Source organism: Microcaecilia unicolor, chromosome 5 (assembly GCF_901765095.1).
Source record: "Microcaecilia unicolor chromosome 5, aMicUni1.1, whole genome shotgun sequence".
Taxonomy (NCBI): Eukaryota; Metazoa; Chordata; class Amphibia; order Gymnophiona; family Siphonopidae; genus Microcaecilia; species Microcaecilia unicolor.
Genome location: NC_044035.1, coordinates 291,954,005 through 291,973,279, shown reverse-complemented (window position 1 = coordinate 291,973,279; position 19,275 = coordinate 291,954,005). Strand labels below are relative to the sequence as shown.

The window sequence follows — 19,275 nt, the reverse complement described above, 5'->3', positions numbered from 1 at the left end:
CTCTTACAATAGCAGGGAGCCAGGCATTTTTTTCTGTTTTGTTTTTAACATCAAGAAGTGAATTTTGTACCTGGAAAATGTAACTGGATGATGATATGCAGGTATTTTGCCTCCTATATTTGCACAAAAAAGCAGTTAAGAGAATGTGTGGAGATTTGAGATATTTTAACCAAATGGGCGGAGGCCAAACCATGTGAACCAACCTCTGTACATTGGGGTTAGGAGCCATGAAGTCTGAGAATATAGACTCTCAGAAAGAAAAAAAAACCCAAAACAACATATTACAAGTAATATTTTAATTGTGGTCACTGTATTTTTTTTTGTGTGTGAAAACATCTGTCATTTCCTTCCCTTTTATGTTCAAGAACGGATTCATTACATTATGACTGAGGTTTTGAGGTGCTGCACTGGGAGGGAGGTGAAGTAGGTAGGATAGGCCTGATGTGACTTGTTTTATTCTGTGTGAGTGGTAGGAACTGGGTTGGATGGTTGCAGTTTTGTAAAGAACTCCAATCCGTCCCTTGCAGGTGAGCCTCCCACTTAGCCACCTATCCCCCCTTCAATCTGTTCAGAACTCTGCTGCACGTCTTATATTCCGCCAGAACCGATATACTCATATCACACCTCTCCTCAGGTCACTTCACTGGCTTCCAATCAGATACCGCATTCAATTCAAGCTTCTGTTTCTTACCTACAAATGCACTCAGTCTGCTGCCCCTCACTACCTCTCTACCCTCATCTCCCCTTACGTTCCCGCCCGAAACCTCCGTTCACAGGACAAATCCCTCCTCTCTGTACCCTTCTCCACCACCGCCAACTCCAGGCTCCGCTCATTCTGCCTCGCCTCACCCTATGCTTGGAACAACCTTCCTGAGCCCATACGCCAAGCCCCCTCCTTGCCCATCTTCAAGTCTCTGCTTAAAACCCACCTCTTCATTGCTGCATTTGGCACCTAACTCTTACCGTTCAGTAAATCCAGACTGCCCCAATTTGACCGTTCACTTGTCTACTAGATTGTAAGCTCTTTGAGCAGGGACTGTCCCTCTATGTAAATTGTACAGCGCTGCGTAACTCTAGTAGCGCTTTAGAAATGTTAAGTAGTAGTAGTAGCAGAGAGGTGATAAACATGAAAATGGTATTTTAGGCCATGCGCCAGGCAAGTTGGTGCTAGTATTCCATTCAGACAAGCAAGGGAAATAACATCACTAAATTGTATGCCTACATCTGACAGATTCATCGTGCCAGAGCTCTTCTCCACTCAGAAGAAGCCTTTGGTTTCTCTTGAGCATGCACAGATATTCCTGCGCTGGACCAAGTCCCTCCTCCCTTCAATCGAGTCGCTCCTTGCTCCCCAACAGTCACAGCTCTCCTCCTCTCAGTAAAAGAAGCTCACTAGATAACTCTTCTAACACTTACATTTTTTTAAAGCATATAGAAGAAAGGGTAACCACATCCTTTAAAGCAAAATTAGAAAAAAGATAAAAAAAACCTCCTTTCCTCACATGGCATCTTGAGGGATCCTCGAATAAGACAAGTTCTTCCAACTCTTTCTCCTGCAGGAAGCCATGTACCACCTGCTCCGCTACACCTATGATATCTATGACGTAACTTATTGGCTCATTGCGGTGCCCATCAGTCTTGCATGACTGACTTGCTGTTGTGCCTTGCCTGGGCAACAAACCTTGGGGACAGTCTCACAAATTTAAGGACAACTGTTCTACTCCGCAGGAATTGTTTTCATAACTATCCAAACAGTCTTCTCAGTCTAGAAGACTTGCACAGTCTGCCTACAGGAGGCCCTACCATCAGCAGTTCTTTCTCAGGAGATGGTTCTCGGGTTACGCCCAATTGCCCTCCCAATACCATCTTGCTCAGTCGTGCACACAGAGGCAGAGGTCCTGTGAATGCAAACAACCAGCAACTACTGCAACTTCTAATCTCAAATTTAATCCCGATTTTTGATAATTTGTCAGTGGGGGGCAGGCTCCTCCACTTTAGGGATGCCTGGCCTGCAGTCATTGTGGATCAGTGGTCCTCAGCCTAGTCAGGCAGAGAGAGAAATTTAATTTTCTACGCAGACCTCCCATCTCCAGATTCAGGTTTGCCTCTATAACCCTTGTCATCGTGTATCTGTTCTGGCTGTGGCGCTTGATGCCCTGATTTGCAACAGAGCAGTTAAGGAAGTTCCCCCATCTCAAAACAGCAGAGGATTCTGCTTTAGGTTCTTCCTGATTCCAAAATAGTCAAGATGATGGGCCCATTCTCAGTGTTCGCAAACTAACTCTCTTTCTCAAGAGAGAAGTCAAAATGATCTCCCTTGCCCTAATACTCTCCACTCATTGGTCATGACAGCTGATTAGGCTCTTTCTGTATCGCTTATGCCTAAACCCATAGTCTAATAAACCCCCGACAGTGGTAGTCTTCAACACTGTTCCCTCTAAGCTGAGCGGGAGTCCTCCAGCTGCATTGCTGCCAGTGATTAATGGTGCTTCAATATTGTGTTTTCAATAGCAAGGGACAGGCAGGTTCCCTGGAGTCCTACAGAGTTTGCCTGTCTCTCACTATTGAAAATGTGATAGTGAAACAGCACCCCCAACTGTCAGGACGTTAGGTGGAGGACTCATAAGAACATAAGAATAGCCATACTGAGGGGCTGATGCTCAAACGTCCCTGTTAAAAACCATGTCCGTTTAGATCCATGGTAGAAGTTAATGATTTTGAAAATAAGGAGCGATGCTCAAAGGAGATTGCGTGCAAATGAGATTCACATAAATGTAGCAAGCAGCTCATTAGGGAAAGCGCCTAACATATGCACAGAACAGTCTCTCGGTAAGTGTCTATGTTCTGCACATGCCCAGGAATCTCGCTGCTGTCCTCTCCCCCTTTTCCCCTGCAGTGCTTGCTTGCTGCATTGTCCCCCTGTCTTCCTTCCCCTGCAGTGCTCTGATTCTGGTTCCACCTTCCTCCTACAACTTGGCTGCCCCCGATGATTTTTGCTTTGGAATCTCCTCCTTACTGAAAGCCCCCCTCCAGCTGACATCATAGGGACTTTCCCTCAGTTGACTGGCTCTCTGCTTGTTTCTCTGCCCCACCCAGTTGACAGCCTTTCCCCAGCCGGTTGGCTGTCTGCCCCTATGTTGTCAGCTGGGAGGGGGCAGAGAAACAAGCAGACAGCCAGTCGACTGGGATAAAGCCCCTATGATGTCAGCTGGGGGGAGGGGGGCTTTTAGCAAGGAGGCTTTCAGGCCAGCCTGAGGGAAGGCAAGGAAGATGGAGCCAGCATCAGAGCAATTTGCTATTGAAAAAAATATCCTCCTTGCTGAAAGCCCCCCTCCTCTTCCACTTGTTTCTCTGCCCCTGTAAGCTGTTCTGTGCTCTCAGACAAGTTTTGCTATTCAAAAATGCGAGCAGAATGCGTCTCCCAGAAGTCACCCTCACAGAACGACAGCTCCAGACCTCGCGGAAAGTTTTGCATTTTAAAAGTAGGCGCTTCTTTCCGTACATCGCTCAGAAACAGCTGCTTGGAATGCTAATTTTAATACTGATCAGCTTTTTGTAATACATTTACATAGGATTATCATTGCCTGCTATTGCGATCAGTAAGATGGACACAGAACTCCTTTATACATTACTCACAAAATAACATGCATGCTAAACTGAATAGAACCAGTCAAAATTAGACATTTCCTAGCACGGTAAACTTTGTGCATTGGCCTCTGGGTCAGACCAATGTTATGTTATAAAAAGACTTGTCATCTACAAACTCTCTCGATATGAGATTCAAGGCAAGATACAAAATATAAGAGAAAACTGATACTGACATCAGGAATTACAAAAAACATCTTAACTCAGTTTCCTTCTTCCAACAGTGGCAATCCAGTTCACAAGTACCTGGCAGAAACCCAATTATTAGCAACATTCCGTGCTAGCAATCCCGGGCATGCAGACTATGGACTTTTACTCCAGGAAGTTGTCCAAAACTTCTTTTTTTAACCCAGATTTGCTAACTACCATTAGGACATCCTCCGGCAACGAGTTCCAGAGCTTAAAAATATTTCCCCCTATTTGTTTTAAAAGTATTTTCATGTAACTTCTTTGAGTGTCCCCTGGTCTTTGTACTTTTTGAAAGAGTGAAAAATCGATTCACTTTCACCCATTCTACACCACTCAGGATTTTTATAGACCTCAAACATGTCTCCCCTGAGTCATCTCTTTTCATGCTGAAGAGCTCTTACCTGTTTAACCTTTCCTCATTTGAGAGAAATTCCGTCCCATTTATCGTTGTGGTCTCTCTTCTTTGAACCTTTTCTAATTCTGCTATATATTTTTTGAAATTTGGTGACCAAAATTATATGCAATACTCAAGGTGAGGTTGCACCCTGGAGCAGTACAGAAGCATTATAATAATCTTGGTCTTATTTACTATCTCTTTCCTAATAATTCCTAGCATCCTGTTTGCTTTTTTTGGCCACTGCAGCACACTGGGCAGAAGATTTCAGCATACTGTCTACAATGACACCTAGGTCTTTGTCTTGGGTTCTGACTCCCAAGGTGGACTCTAGCATCAGGTAACTACGATTTGGATTATTCTTCCCAATGTGCATCACTTTGCATTTGTCCACATTAAATTTCATGTGCCATTTGGATGCACAGTCTTCAAATTTCCTAAGGTCTTCGTGCAATTTTTCAGTCCGCATGTGTTTTAACAACTTGAAGTAGTTTCATGTCATCTGCAAATTTAATAACTTCACTTGTTCCGATTTCCAGCAGGGCCATTGACAAAGTTGGGCCTAGGGCAAACAGTCTTAAGGGACCCACCGCTGCCTCCACCCCCATGGTTTGCCATCTTTGTCCCTCTCCTCCTTGCCTGCTTACTGGCATCTCTCTCCCTCCATGCACACGGGCTGGCATCTTTTATCCTTCTTTCCCCCGCCCCCCCCAACCATGGTCCTGTATTGCTGTCGTCCTTCCTTCCTCCTTTTCAGTGGTCCTCCATTGTTTCTGCGGGCTGCCAGTAGCGTCAATAAGGAGAGCATGCTACCTCTGGCTGGCCCTGGAAGCATTTCCTCTGCTGTGTCTCACTTACGCAGACACAGGAAGTTGTGTCAGAGGAGGCAGGACACAGCAGAGGGAATGCTTCTAGGGCCAGCCAGAGGCAGCTTACTGCCATTGACACCTGCAGAAAGGATGGAGGACCGCTAAATGGAAGGCGGGAAGGAAGACAGTGATATCGGACTGAGGAGGGCACATCTAGGTTTCCATGGCCAGCACTGGTCCCTCCTTGGAGGCCAGGCCTGGGGAATTTTGTCACCCCTGTCCCCCTCTCGGTGACCCTGATTTTCAGATAATTTATAAATGTTAAATAGCACTGATCCCAGTACAGATTTCTGCAGCACTCCACTATTCTCCATTGGGGAAAATGGCTATTTAACCCTACCCTCTGCTTTCTGTGCAATAACCAATTCCTAATTCACAACATAACATTGCTTCCTATCCAAGACTCTGATTTTCTCCGGACTCTTTCATAAGGAACTTTGTCAAAAGCTCAGGAGTCTCTCATATGGAACTTAGTCAAAAGCTTTCTGAAAATCTAGGTACTCCTACATCAAACGGCTCACCTTTATTCACTTGTGTATTCACGCCTTCAAAGAAATAAAGCAAATTGGTGAGGCCAGACTTCACTTGGCTGAATCCATGCTGACTCTGTCCAATTAAACCACGTTTGTCTTTGTATTCTGTAATTTTATTCTTTATAATAGTTCCAGTATGTTGCCCATCATTTAAGTCAGGCTTACTGATCTCTAATTTCCTGGATCAACCTTGGAACCCTTTTTAAAAATTGGCATTGCAATGGCCATCCTCCATTCTAAAGGTACTACTGACTATTTTAATGACAGGTTACAGATTACTAACAGCAGATCAATAATTTCATGTTTGAGTTCTTTCAGTACTCTAGAGTGCATGACATCCGGTCCAGGTGATTTACTACTCTTTAATTTATCGATTTGGCTCAGTACATCTTCCAGGTTCACTGGAATTTCTTTCAGTTTCTCCACATCGTCACCCTTGAAAACCATTTCCGTACCAGGTAGATCTCTTACATCTTTTTCTGTAAAGACTGAAGCAAAGAATTCATTCAGTCTCTCCACCATGGCCTTGTTCTCCCTGAGTGTCCCTTTTGCTCCTTCATGATCTAACGGTCTCATGGATTCCCTCACAAGTTTTCTGCTTCTGATGTCCTTGAAAAAGTTGTTACTATGAGTTTTTGCATTTGTGGCAAGTTTTTTTTCATATTCTCTTTTAGCCTTCTTTATCACAATTGTCTTTTGTGCACTCCTTCCCCTTCTTTTGTATCTTATAAGTAGTTTATCCCTCTTTTCTTATAATATTGATTGTAACCTAGGCCCCCTTATTGTGTGTTCCCTTTTCCTTAACCCTTGACCATCTGATGTTTTGCAAACTGCTTAGATATTTTAATTTATTTACGGTATAGTAAATAAAGGTGAACTGAACAATACCTGTGCATGCTCAGTAGACTTAGTACAGGGGATCTGCTGGATGACATTGTCATTTAGCAGGGGAATTTAGCCACACTATCTGTGGAAAACACTCATTACAGATCAACAACTTAGTGTCTGCAATACTTCAGAGACCAACCATGAGGCGTATTTTCAAAGCACTTAGCCTTACAAAGTTCCATAGGTTACTATGGAACTTTGTAAGGCTAAGTTCTTTGAAAATGAGCCCCCATATTGGTACCAGCAGGTTGTGGCAGGTTACAGTTCCTCAAGGACTTGAGTCACCTAGAAGGCAGGATTTTTGGGCAGCAACCGTTCTCGTTTCTTTGACAAGTTTAGATTATTATAAAGCTTGGCTATAAGAGTTAGGGAAAAGGTGTTTGAATTAAGTGTGTGGTCCTGTATGCTCATCTGCCCAAAAGAATAGAGAACTGAGGAAGAAAAAAATACTGAGTCGATAAGGAGTGATATTCTTCAGGCTTCTGTGGCTGGTAATGGGAAATATCCTTGTAACTTAGACAGAAATAACTGGGCATCTGTCTTTCTAATTTTGGGAGTTGTTTATATGTGGATGTAAGATGTGGAATGGGTCTGGGTTAAATATGGAATGCTGTTTGCTCATCTACCTGGACTCGAGGGGGCGGTTGAGTGGTGAGTAAAGAAACAAGGTGGAGAAAAACAAAATTTGGCAAGGTAAATGCTATACCACAAGCAATGCAACTTCTAAGCTGGTAGTTGAAGTATATTATTTTTGTGCAGACTAGATAATTCAGTCGGTCTTTTTCTGCTATCACATATTGAGTATTAAGGCTGTTAATAGTAACAAGGCAAAACAAACTATTGGGCATATTGGATGCATGCATTAGGATTGTAATGATGTAGTGTCTTGGTTTTATTTGAAGATGTAATATTTATTATGTAAGACACTTCTTTGATTGTTGACAATTTTTTTTGTTTTTGGCTGGATGCGATTTGCAGTCATCTCTGGAGCCTTTTGCTATGATGTCATTCTGGACAAAAAACTTGATGGATGGTCACCATCAGCGGTAAGAGTAAGCCCTAACTCTTGTCATCACATACTCCTTCCTTAAAAGCAGAGAAGTGCTCCAATTAGGAAGCACTAAAGCTAGTACTGTAAAAAATATGGTCAGCATAAAGAAAAGCATGTTTCACTACACATCCACAATGATCGTAAATGGGTTGGGAAAAGGAATGTGGGGGGTTTCTGATTAGTGTTTAACACCTTGTGAGGAGGTTTTTTATGCATATGAGGCGAATGTCCATCAGAGCTGTTCAAACTAATAGAACTGGCAGCACTCTGAGGCTTTTTTTCTCCTCACAGAACCGATATAGATAGAGAGAGTGTTGTGCTAGTTCTCTTCAAAAGTAATTGTAGTTACTAGTTTTAGCTAAAATAATTATAGTAATTAAATTACTCATTTAGGAAAGTAATCTATTATTGATTACAGTTACCTGCTTCTAATTGCTTTTCCTTTACTGATACCACATCCAAGAATACTTATGGTAAAAGCCTTATGGTACATGAAGAGGTAAAATATCCATCTTATACACAACCCCAATGTGAATATTGCATAACTTCATCTCTTGATGTTTATTTCAAGGAGGTTTGACCAACTTATGCCAGCCACTTCCTCTGTCATGTCATGTGCTAGTCACTCTTTAAAATTAGGTGCCTACTTTTGTTTATACAAAATGCGCCAAACAGACACCATGTTATAGATTTACCCCTAATGACTATCTATGTGCATTGAGTTCTTGTTTTATCTGGCGATGGGGGAGGGGATGACAAGCATGTTGCAAGGCACTACAAGGAGAAGTCTGATGAGAAAGAGCAGGACTATATGAGGACACTGGTGATTGTAGTGAGCAGGGAGGATATGGAGTTGATTGCAATATGTTTTTGTTTAAGGAGAATCTGCATTCTCTTACCAAAGATGTTTTGAACCTCATTCACAAGGACATGCCATTTGAACCTTTGGAAGTAGAAGCTAAAGTGGCAGTGGAGCTATTTCAGCACAATAAGTAAGTGTTCTTGATATGCAGTGTTGAGAAAAAATTTGTGAACCCAAGTATAACAATTAGAATTACAAGTTCTTACCATGATACCCTTGTTTCATTGAAACTAGTTTTCATTATGTAGCTTCTAACTGTTCCACAACCTGTGCTATAGTTGTGTTCATCAACCAGCAGGCGAAGAAAGAGAACTGAAAACTGAACTGAGACATACCTCTCTTAGTATCCAGTCCAGCTACTCAGTGTTTTCTATATCCAGCAGGTGGAAGGACACACTTTTCAGCCTCTGGTTCTGAGTGATTTGCTCCTTGTTCAGTTAGTTAACTGGTCCTCAGTTGAGCTGTGCGGGTGGCTTGAGTCTGCATAGTCATATCTGGAGGTCTTCAGATCCCTGTCTCTGGTGCCCCACAAATTTATTTCTTCCCTCTCTTCACCTCTCCCCTGTTTCCTGTGGCCCTCTCCTTTTCCAGCACAACAACCTTAAAAAAAAAAAAAGAAAGGAGAAGGAAAGAGGTCGGCTGGAGAGCGTGGGACATAATATCAGTCCTGTGCCTTTCTCATCTGTTGTGAAACTTGTGGAGAGGAGCCGACAGTGATAAGTCCGACTAAAGTTTGATTCAGAACTGCTTGGAGGGCTGCAAGTTCTGTGTGGTACAGGGGAGGGATCCTGACTCACTGCTTGGTACATGTTGTGCTGTGCTTGTGATAGTCTGGATGAACGGCTCTTGTTCAGATCTGGATCAAAGTCTAAATTCCCCACAGTAGGAAGCAAAAGCATAATGTGAGAGTTCATTTTGATCATTTTATAAAGCCAAAGCCATCCCTGTCTCAGATTTGAAAGGTAAATACTGAAGCAGACCTGGAGGTAAAGAAGCATATTTAGCATGCATAGCATAAGTTAATCCAGTGGAGCTACCAGCTGCTGTTCTAAAGAGAGAGTGGGTATTAAAATATGAATCTTTAATCCAATCTACCTTATGATGCATCAAACAGACAATATCATAATAGCAAAGAGCAGGAAAGGCCAATCCCTCACATCCAATTGGCAAAGCCAAGCGGAGAAGTGGTTCTCTAGGTCGTCAAATCTCAGTACTTGATCTTGTCTCTCTAGATCTTTATTAGTAAGATAAATAGGCAAAGTTTGAATTATATACAACCAATGGGGAAACATAACCATTTTGTACAATTGCAATTCTAGTTTTGTTGAAAGAGTATAGTGATTTCTTTTGTAAGGTAAATGCCTCGAGCCACACTGTGACAACCCTTCATGCCTTGGGGCCATGGAGGTCTTGCCCTTCCTGACCTACGGGGATGTAATGTGGCTTGTTTGATGAGACGTATGGTGGACTGGATAAAAGGGTCACAGAGCTCCTAGTTATCTTCTAAATGTCTAACCTTGAGCACTAGGGGGTGGGAGGGTTGGGGATTAAGGGAGAGTTGGGGATAATCAACAAATGGTTTATATTAGGGGTGGGCAATGTGTAAGAATTTTAATTGCGATTAAAACACAGTGTATTTTGGGCCATAAAGTGTAATTCCAACAAAATGTAATACTGAAACTGAAGTGATGGTACTGTAACTTTCAAAACGGTCATGTGCCTTTTAAAATGCTATTCACAGTTCAACCAGTTATTCAAACATAACAGCTTTGGTCTAGGAAGTTTGATGGGATGGAGGATGGGGACTGGGGCTGTACTGAGGGAGAAGGGTATGGCTGTACCTTTGATGGGAGTGTGTGGGAGAAAAGTGCCAAGACCTTCAGGGAAAGACTTTTGGTTACAGTTCAGGCATAACTAGTGTACTGTAACCAAAAAGTCTTTCCCTGAATGTCCTGGCACTTCTCTCCCCCCCCCCCCCCCCACTCTATGTCTCAGCACATCTCCATTCATAATCCTCTTCTCTCTCTCCCAGTACAAACCCAGCCCCCATTCTCCCTCCCATCACAGTCCCAGCCCTCTACTCCTCTCATAGCACAGCTCCAGCACTGTTTTCCTCTCCCTGTCTCCAAGCAAAGCTCCAGCACTCTCCCTCCTTCCCAAAACAGCTCTAGCAGTCTCTCTCCCTCCCAGCACAGCTTTATCCTCCCCACGCTGCCAGGGTGAATTTTCACTTTGCTTCCTGTCCTCCCCTCCCCACAATCCCACCTAAGCAGGCAAAGTACAAGGAGGTGAACTTAAGCACAATAATAATTTGTGGCATGGATTTTCAAACTGATAATAACCTTACCTTAGAAGGATGTGAACAGGCTACTAAAATGGTGTCTACACGCTTCCTTCAACCACCTGCTCTCCTCTGGTGCTATGACCACGTGCTGACCTCACTGCCTCTCCTCCTCCGGTGCTGGTGCTCACACTGCTCAGTTCAAAACTTGCTGCCTCTTTCTTCAGTGTTGCTGCTGCTACCATTACCACCACCTCTGGCGCTGCTGACCATGCGCTCAAGTCCCTTGACACAAACGCTGCCTCCTCCTGTCCCCTGCTGCTGACCATGTGCTCAAGTCCCCGATGCAAAGACTGCCGCCTCCTCTTCGCTGCTGCTGACCATAAGATCAAGTGGTCAACACTAACACTGCCGCCTTCTCTCCCACGCTACTGATCATGCACTCAAGACCCCGATGCCAACACTGCCACCACCTCTCAAGCGTTGCTGACCATGAGCTCAAGTCTCCGACGCTGACACTACCTCCTCCCTATGTGCTGCTCTCTACATGACCCACCTCAGTCAGTGATGTCACCTCACTCAAATCTTCTCCTATTGGAGTCCCTGAGGCCTGGAATTAATAAGAGATGCTATTGGAGCCCCAGAATGAGGCTTGAAATGCAGAGACAGAGTGATGCAGCTGCTGAGACTGGAGATGAGGTGGACGTGGGGTGGGGGGAGGGGGAGAGGGAGGCAGGGTGGTGGTAAAAATTCCGGCCAGCGTTAACAAATATTTTCTGCATTAAAATTTTAACACGTTAATTGCCCACCCCTAGTTTATATATTAGAATGGGATTGCTGTGAAGAAACAGGGGTGTGTGATCCTGGATACTCAAATAGTTTGATGTGGATAATGGGGGTTTTGTGGTTTGTGGTATTAATACAGTAAACTGTCTACTCCATAAGCTATTGAGATTGAAACATGTTTTTTTTATATCTGTACCTGTTAATTCTTGGTTGATTGTATTACTTGCTTTAATATTTGTGGTTTAAATAAAAAGGTTTTAAAAGCATAAGTGAAACAGGTTTTAATAAACCCCATCAATTTAACTGGTTACAGTTATTTTATTGGTCAATGGTTTATTTCAGGCACAAACTTGCAATGATAGAAGAGAGTGCCTCCAAAGACCCCAAAGGAATGGTCAAGTTACATAGGTAGGTGGATGGTACCTAATGAGAAAGCAAAGAGAATAAGAAGAAGATCCTAGCAGAGAACAATTAGCTTAGTCACTATGAAGAATTTTGTCACTTTAGCACAGCTATTTGCTTCGAGTAAGTTGCATAGGCAAATGGTGTTATAAGTCTAAAATCAGTGGTATGATTGCATGAGATTTGGGGTAACCAGCGTGCATGATCATGATTACAACCCTAAAATATTAATGAGTATGCTTGGACAGATACAGAGGACAGTGGTGGAAGCAGGGTTGGGTAAAAGACTTGAATGGAATTGGTGTTGATTTAAGTATGGGACTTTATATGCCACTCAAATGGTAGAAAACCACAGATGAAGGTGGCTGGGCAGACTTTATTCGCTATCATTTACTGCAGTATAATCTCTGTTACTAGAGGTTTTCAGAACAGAGAAATATCTGTGTGAATTTTATTTTGGTTTTGGTTTTTTTTCTGGAATGGGGAGAGGGATGTGGAGATGAGGGAGGAATGGGCCAATGGAACTATGGTATCCTGGGCATTTACAGCTGCCTGGGGTTTTTCCTCATGTTTTACCTTCACACCCGACTTAGAACAGGTATCTCAGTGATAGTCCTTGCAAGGGGCCACAGACTACAGTTCTCTCTAGATCTTGGTACACATAAATCCTGAGACTCCAGAGCCCACCCTGTGTGTGATGGCTTAAGTGTAGTGTCTAGAAAGATGGCGAAGTCCTTTTCCAGCTTGCCTGTGATTCAATAGGGAGATTTCATACCAAGAGTACATTAATTTTTGCATTTCCTCCAGCAATCACCTTACTTTCTATCTCCTCTTATTCTCTCACCTATCTATATGTTCCATTTTTGATTATACCCAACACAGTCAATTAAAGTGTTCTATTACATATTGTGTTGACATTGTAATTAGTATACTATGCCATACTTTGTATTGTTATTTGATGAATATTTTTACTGCTGTAATTATCTATTGCTCATGTTTGTTTTATTTTTATTGTACACCACCTTGAGTGAATTCCTTCAAAATGGTGTCAAATAAAAGTTAAACATATATTTTGGGGACTGGCAATAGGTGTTCGGCAAAATTAATTGATTTTTATTATTGTTATTATAAATCAGATTCGGGGACTTTGTAGATATCAGTGAAGGGCCTCATATACCCAGGACAAGCTTCTGTTTTCATTACGAGGTGACTGCTGCTCATCGCCTTCCTGATGATCGTATCCCTCATGTCCGAAGATTCCAGGGGCTCTCTCTACCCAGACATCTCCAGGCAAGATCTTAAGGGCAAGGGAGGGACCAGGGCTGTAGCCTTGCCAACATTTTCCAGCATTACTAATAGGCAGATCCCATTCTTTTTATGAAACCACACAAAAATCAGAGTCTATAAGCCATATTAGAGCAGCACTGCCAGGACTCAAAAGCACCAGCCTTATCCTACCTATGAATAGGCAGCACAACAAATATTATGTAATGGTCCTATACAAAAATTATACACTAATAGGAATCACTCATCTCTGTCACACATGCAAAGCACTGACAGACCCTTACTAAATTAGAAACAGAAATATGCAGACGAGAGCTAAAAAGGGAACCCCAGTAAAGCCAGATTGTGCATACAATGGGACACTAGAGAAATAGAAACAAAAATGCATTTCCTCTTATTCTGAGCAAAATATAAAGACATCAGAGATAGACATTCCCAAAACTAACATTTTCCATTTAAAATTTTAAAATAAAATGTATTTTTCTACGTTTTGTTGACTGGTGATTTTATTTTTCCAATCATGTTGGTCCCAGTCTCTCTTCTCTGCTTTCTTTCATCTGTCTTTAACTCTTTCCAGTGTTTGCTGTTTGTTCTCCTTCCTTCTCCTTCCATTCCTCTTTGTATTGATCTTGCTCTTTTAGCTCCTTTCGCCATCTTTCTTTTCTGCCTTGTTCAGTCTGATTTCCCTTGTTATCCTACAGTGTTGAGTCTCTCGGTATTTACCTTTCATCTACCTACAAGCCTTCCATTTACTTCTGTCATCCTTTCCTTACTGATCTCCCCATTCTTACCTTCTCCCAAGTTATCCTGTTCCTCATCTTTCACCCCTTCCCATGCCTCTTATTTACTTCTGTTTTTTGGTGACACCCCATTTCCACCCTCTGTATTCAGTCCATCCTCAGCCCTCATCTACTTTCTTCTGTCTCTCATTATCCCTGGTTCCTTCCATATCTGTCATTTCCTCCTGTTTCATCCATGTACAATCTCCAGTTACCACCCCCCCCCCCCTCCTTCAACAGTTTTTCATCTCTGTTTACATCCTTCTAACTCATCTTGCTGACCCACCCCCATGTTCTCTTCCACATCATGGTTGTAGCATGCCCGACATGTCCCCTTTCTCTCTCCTCGCCCATCTGTCCAGCATTTCTCCTTTCTCTTTCCTTCTCCCACATCTGTCCAGCATTTTCCCTTTCTCTCTTTTTCCTCATCTCTTCCCCTTCCCCCATGGTCAATAATATTTTTTTCTAAGATGTGTGGGAGTCCTCTGTTGGAATTTCTACCATTGGGAATGGTGCAGGAATATTATGGTATCAGTTGAGAAGGGGCCAGTTAAGGAATCCTGGGTTCACTAGGAATCCTGCAGTACTTGGCTGCTCTTCACAATCAAAACCATGATATTAGAGCATGACGTTCAGTAGTAGGAATTCTGGTGGTCTGCCACACAGCATCTCCCTCTCACTTCTCTGCTCATCACCCTCTAGGTCCAGCATTGCCCCCTTGCTTGCCTTTCCACTACTGTTGTAATACCTTCCCTGTGCCCCCCACCCCCAGGTCTAGCATCTCCTTATCTTCCTTTTTTGCTTCCTTTCCTTTCCCTTCCCATTCTCCTGTCCTGAATGGAGCATCTCCTTGCTGCTGTACTACTGATTCCCCAGCTGCAAAGAAAAATGCACCATGGGGCCTTTGAGTCCCCTGCACATGCTCCCAGCTTGTCACGCGACCCCTCTCTCAAAACTGCAAGTCTGAGTTGCTTGTGGGAGTGAGACAAGGCAGACATTGAGCTTGTTGGGGGACTGAAAGGCCATGTGCTGCTTTTTTCTTTGCATATGTCTTTCTTTGTTGGACTCCCCAGAAGCTGAAGACATAAACTGCCTGCTTTTCCAGCTCCCCCTTTCATGCTGATGCCTGGTGTGTGGAGGCCGTTGCCCCTAGCCCTTTCCCCTTGGTACACAACTGTGTAGGACAGTAATGAAACATGAAGAGCTTGCAGGCAGCTGAGAGATATAGAAGGTAGATTTCTGAAATACCTCAATGATGCTTTGACTTCTTTAATTTTTTTTTTTTTTTTGGGGGGGGGTGGGATCTTGAGGTTAGAATTTTCAGGTTTATACCTTTGCTTCATCCCTTAGTTAAGGAGCTGTTCCAGAGTGGCTTACTTTCAGTTGACCTGCATTCACCTTCCCTTGCTATTGCAAGCACATGGCACAAAGAGTTAGGCTTAGAAGTCACAGGTGCCTGATTAGAGCCTTGTGAGTGCTGTATCTGCAATCTGCATAACCTTTTCATCTCTTGGATCTTGGTTGGGTGGTTGAGGAGTTTATGTGCAGTCCCTATAATGGTGATAAACTGTGTATGATCGATTGAGAGTCTTGCAGGAGTGTGTGAGGATGTGTGCTGTTTGTGTGATGCTGATAGAGGGCCTTCATAGATTTGAAGTGAGATGTTTGCTGGCTCATCAAGGATCTTTTCTTCTCTTGCAGGCACATCACACTGTGTGGAACAGACTGTTAAAGCGTTCAAAGACTCTGGTATGTGTTTGGCTTTTTTCTGCATCTAGGTTATAAGTTTACTGATTGATGCGCACACAACGTGCTCTTGAAATGTAGAGCATATCAAATATATAAAATAACCTTGTTGCCACCAGTTTACCAGGACCCTGGCAATCGCCATTCTGCTGAACTCTCCTAATTATCTATAGATTGACAGATTCTTAGCATATTTGCGTGTGTGGGGGGGGGAGGGGGTTGTGATTTAAGAATGAAAGTTGTTGTTTGCGTGCTGGGGAGTTTACAGTCACTCCACTAGTGAAGTATGACAGATGGGGGGGGGGGGGGGGGTGGAGGGTTTGGGGGGAGGGCTGATTTGAGTTTCAGAGACAGGGGGATATCTTCAGCGATTCCACACTTAAGTAGGTGGGCCCAGGCTATGTGCCTGCTGTCAGTCACATTTCCCAGTGCCTGCATATCTTTGGCATGTGGGACTCAGGCTCCCTGTTTACTGATGCCACATCCTGGGCTACTGAGGCACAATTTTCAGTTTGTACCACAGTCTGGCACTAATATTTAGCAAATATTAACGACTTTGTCAGCACTGTATCAGAATTAGATTTAACCAACGCTCTTTCAGTGGCTGCTACTGCATTCTGTCTCCTTACTCCTGACTTTGTTTGCATGTGGTGACGCTCATGCAACAGGCATTACGTGAAAAAAAGTGTTATTGCTGTAAAAGAGCGATCTGACAAGTTTATAAAGCAAAAATTGATAAGATTCTCTGAGAGACCAAAAAAATATAGCAGAAGCAGTTTAATAAAGTATTCATTAATAAGAGAGACAATCCGTTGAATCAGAAATGTACGCCACTTAAACTCGTAGTTAAAACCATGAGGATGTAGAACAAGATCCATTTTTGTTCTGTCATGGCAAATGGTGAGAAACATTCCCCTCTCATTTGTGCAGTGGTTTGTTCCACCAAAACATGTGGACCATCTTCTTATGAGTGTACTAATTGTGTTTCAAACAAAGCTGGTTCCATAGATTATGTGCTTCAGTCTAATATTGCCACTGTTCAGCAATCTATGGAGCCAGCATCATTTGAAAAACAGCAGACTTTTGTAAATGAGAGACTTTCAAACAAGATGAAAAGAAGTTAAGATTAGCTAGTTCTGACACTGTGAAATGGATTACCTTAAAGGGCTTGAGTATCCTTGGATAGCTAGAAATGGGCTAAGATGTATACACCATAGCAGAAAGTGTCATTTGCTATAACAGATACAGAAATAAATTTTCTCTTACAATAAGCAAAGCTCAAGGGCATGCGATGTGCACATTCTCTACATTAACATATTATGGCACCCTGTCAGCCCCATCATCTCCATATGAGTCCATCATTCTCACATTGATTTTCTAACCATTCCCTCACTTCTCCCAACTATTTCCTTTTAGTCATCCTTCACTCTCTTCCATACGTTTCTGGCATCCTCCTGACTCCACATGCACTGTCATCATAGTTCTCTTCTCCCCTCTCTCTTCCCTTGCCCATAGCCCTTGGTCCTGACCCCCTTTCCTACCCCTCTGTGCCTAACAGCACCCAGATCCCTTCCTTTCATCATTGTCACCAGTCACACTTCTCCGTGGGTGCAGTCCGCTTACACTGTGTCAGCTATTCATGATGCATAGAGGTGTTGAGCTGATAGAGGTATTGAGGGCTTAAAGCAGCATGTAGAGGGGGCTGTAGCTCTCACTTTCAGCCAGGCAGCTGATCCAATAGGGTGAGAGCTACTGCTAAGAGTCTTGTTGCTGTTGTCAGTTCAAGGCTATTTGGAGTGAAGAGAGCATTTACAGTGTTATTTCCAGGCCTGGTAAGGGAAAACAGAGTTGGTGTCTCACAAGGCCCAGAAGAGGGAACAGTTGGTGATGCCATGCTTTGAACTGGCTGAAGGAAGAGATAACAGCCTCTCAACAGTTCAAGCAAGGGTGCCTGAGCCAGGGAAGGAGATAGTGCCCCCCCAACCCCAGCTTCTATCGGGGAACTAGCTGTGTGTTTGAGGGGTGTGTAGTAGAAGAGATGGGAAGTATGGCATGTAGGGCGAGGGTATGTGGGGGTTGTTTATGGAGTGTGTGGGAGGGTATCTGCTGTGAGTTGGATGTGTAGGGTGGAAGAGCAGGAAATATATCAGGGGTGACTGTTTTGGGTGAGGTGGGTTGTCTGGGGCAGTGGCAGAGTAAAGGGATGTCTGAGACTGGTTAGGTATGTATATCATGGACCTTCGGGGTTCTTGAATGTACTGGATGATCAAATCTCCTTACAAGCTGAAAAATCATATGGTACGTACCATGAAATTTGGTGTGCTTAAGTTCTTTTACTGTATAGCCTGCTGGGGTAATTGAGGTAATGGGGCAGCACTGCTGGAGGTAAACTCGGTGTCTGCCCTGCTTACCTTCTCCCAGTGTACTACCACTACCTGGATGAAGGAGGAGGGATCAGCCTCCTGTTGACACCACAACCAGCCTCCAGAGTTCTTAAGGTTCTGGTTAAGAACAACTGCTGTATAGTGAAATGGGTAACCCACATTAATGCCTCCCTGAGATTATAGAAGGAATACTTAAAGGACTGGCCCATTAATTCTGTGCCCTGCTCTGCTGAGCACTAGGGTTCGATTTCTGGCTCATATGTACCATTCCTCAGGCTTGCCAGCGTAGGGCATGCTGCAGAGATGGTGTTAAGAGAACCTAAGGGAGTTGCTCTGTAACAGTTGGCACTTAGTTGCTGGAGGGCTCCTGATTGTAGGACTGGAAAGGAGCCTGCTTTGTAATCCCTAGTTGAGGACTGTAACTGCAGTGACTGGGCTAAGTGATTTTGGAGAAGATATGCTGGGCAGGAGAAAACTGTTGGGTCGAAAAGAAAGCATACTTAATATTTATTTTGTTTTACAGGTCATGGAAGAGAAGGATGCCTCAACGTAGTTTAGGTGTTTTCTAGATTTTTAAAATGTAATCTATCTTGTATGTGCAGTGTATGTATAGATAATACTGATTGTGATAATAAAAACTTAAGCACATATTTACTGTGAAACTGGGTAACACTTAATGCTGGATGCAAGATGAAGCAAAGGGCCCTGTTTACTAAGGTGCGCTAGCGTTTTTGGCATATGTTAAATATTCACACGCGCTAACCGTGTAGACGCCCATAGGAATATTATAGTCATCTAAATGGTTAGCGCGCGGGGCTTAGTAAACAGGGCCCAAAATGTAAATATCAAACGCTCTCGATAATAGGCTGCATTCATTCTGCCTCAGCCATCCATGGTGCAGTCTGCTTACACTGTCAACTATTCATGATGCATTCTGTCTGCACTGTGCCCCTGCCCACATTGTCTCTCTGGTACCCAATGATGCCAACTGTTTATGGCATGTCACTCATATTTTACCAGCCGCTTATAGTGTGATAAACCCATGAAGTGGACATGAGTATCATACATTTGTGTGACACTATATCTGAAGCTTGAAGGTTGCCCTTATATGGAAGGCTGACCACTAATGGTAGTACCATGAGACTACCACCAAAGGTCAGCAGGCGCCATTTTGTACTGGAG

At 43.3% G+C, this 19,275-nt stretch overlaps 1 protein-coding gene across 2 annotated transcripts in view; it reads left to right on the top strand.

Moving 5' to 3' along the window:
- MRPL39 (mitochondrial ribosomal protein L39) overlaps positions 1–18,741 on the top strand; it is a 38,937-nt gene extending 20,196 nt beyond the window's left edge. For both annotated transcript variants that reach the window (XM_030204264.1, XM_030204263.1), the window contains exons 5-10: positions 7,497–7,564; positions 8,449–8,561; positions 11,841–11,906; positions 13,037–13,190; positions 15,665–15,712; positions 18,617–18,741. In XM_030204264.1, coding sequence (XP_030060124.1) covers positions 7,497–7,564; positions 8,449–8,561; positions 11,841–11,906; positions 13,037–13,190; positions 15,665–15,712; positions 18,617–18,646 — 479 coding nt within the window. In that variant the 3' untranslated portion in view covers positions 18,647–18,741. The remainder of the gene's footprint in view (positions 1–7,496; positions 7,565–8,448; positions 8,562–11,840; positions 11,907–13,036; positions 13,191–15,664; positions 15,713–18,616) is intronic.
- Positions 18,742–19,275: the final 534 nt, after the last annotated feature.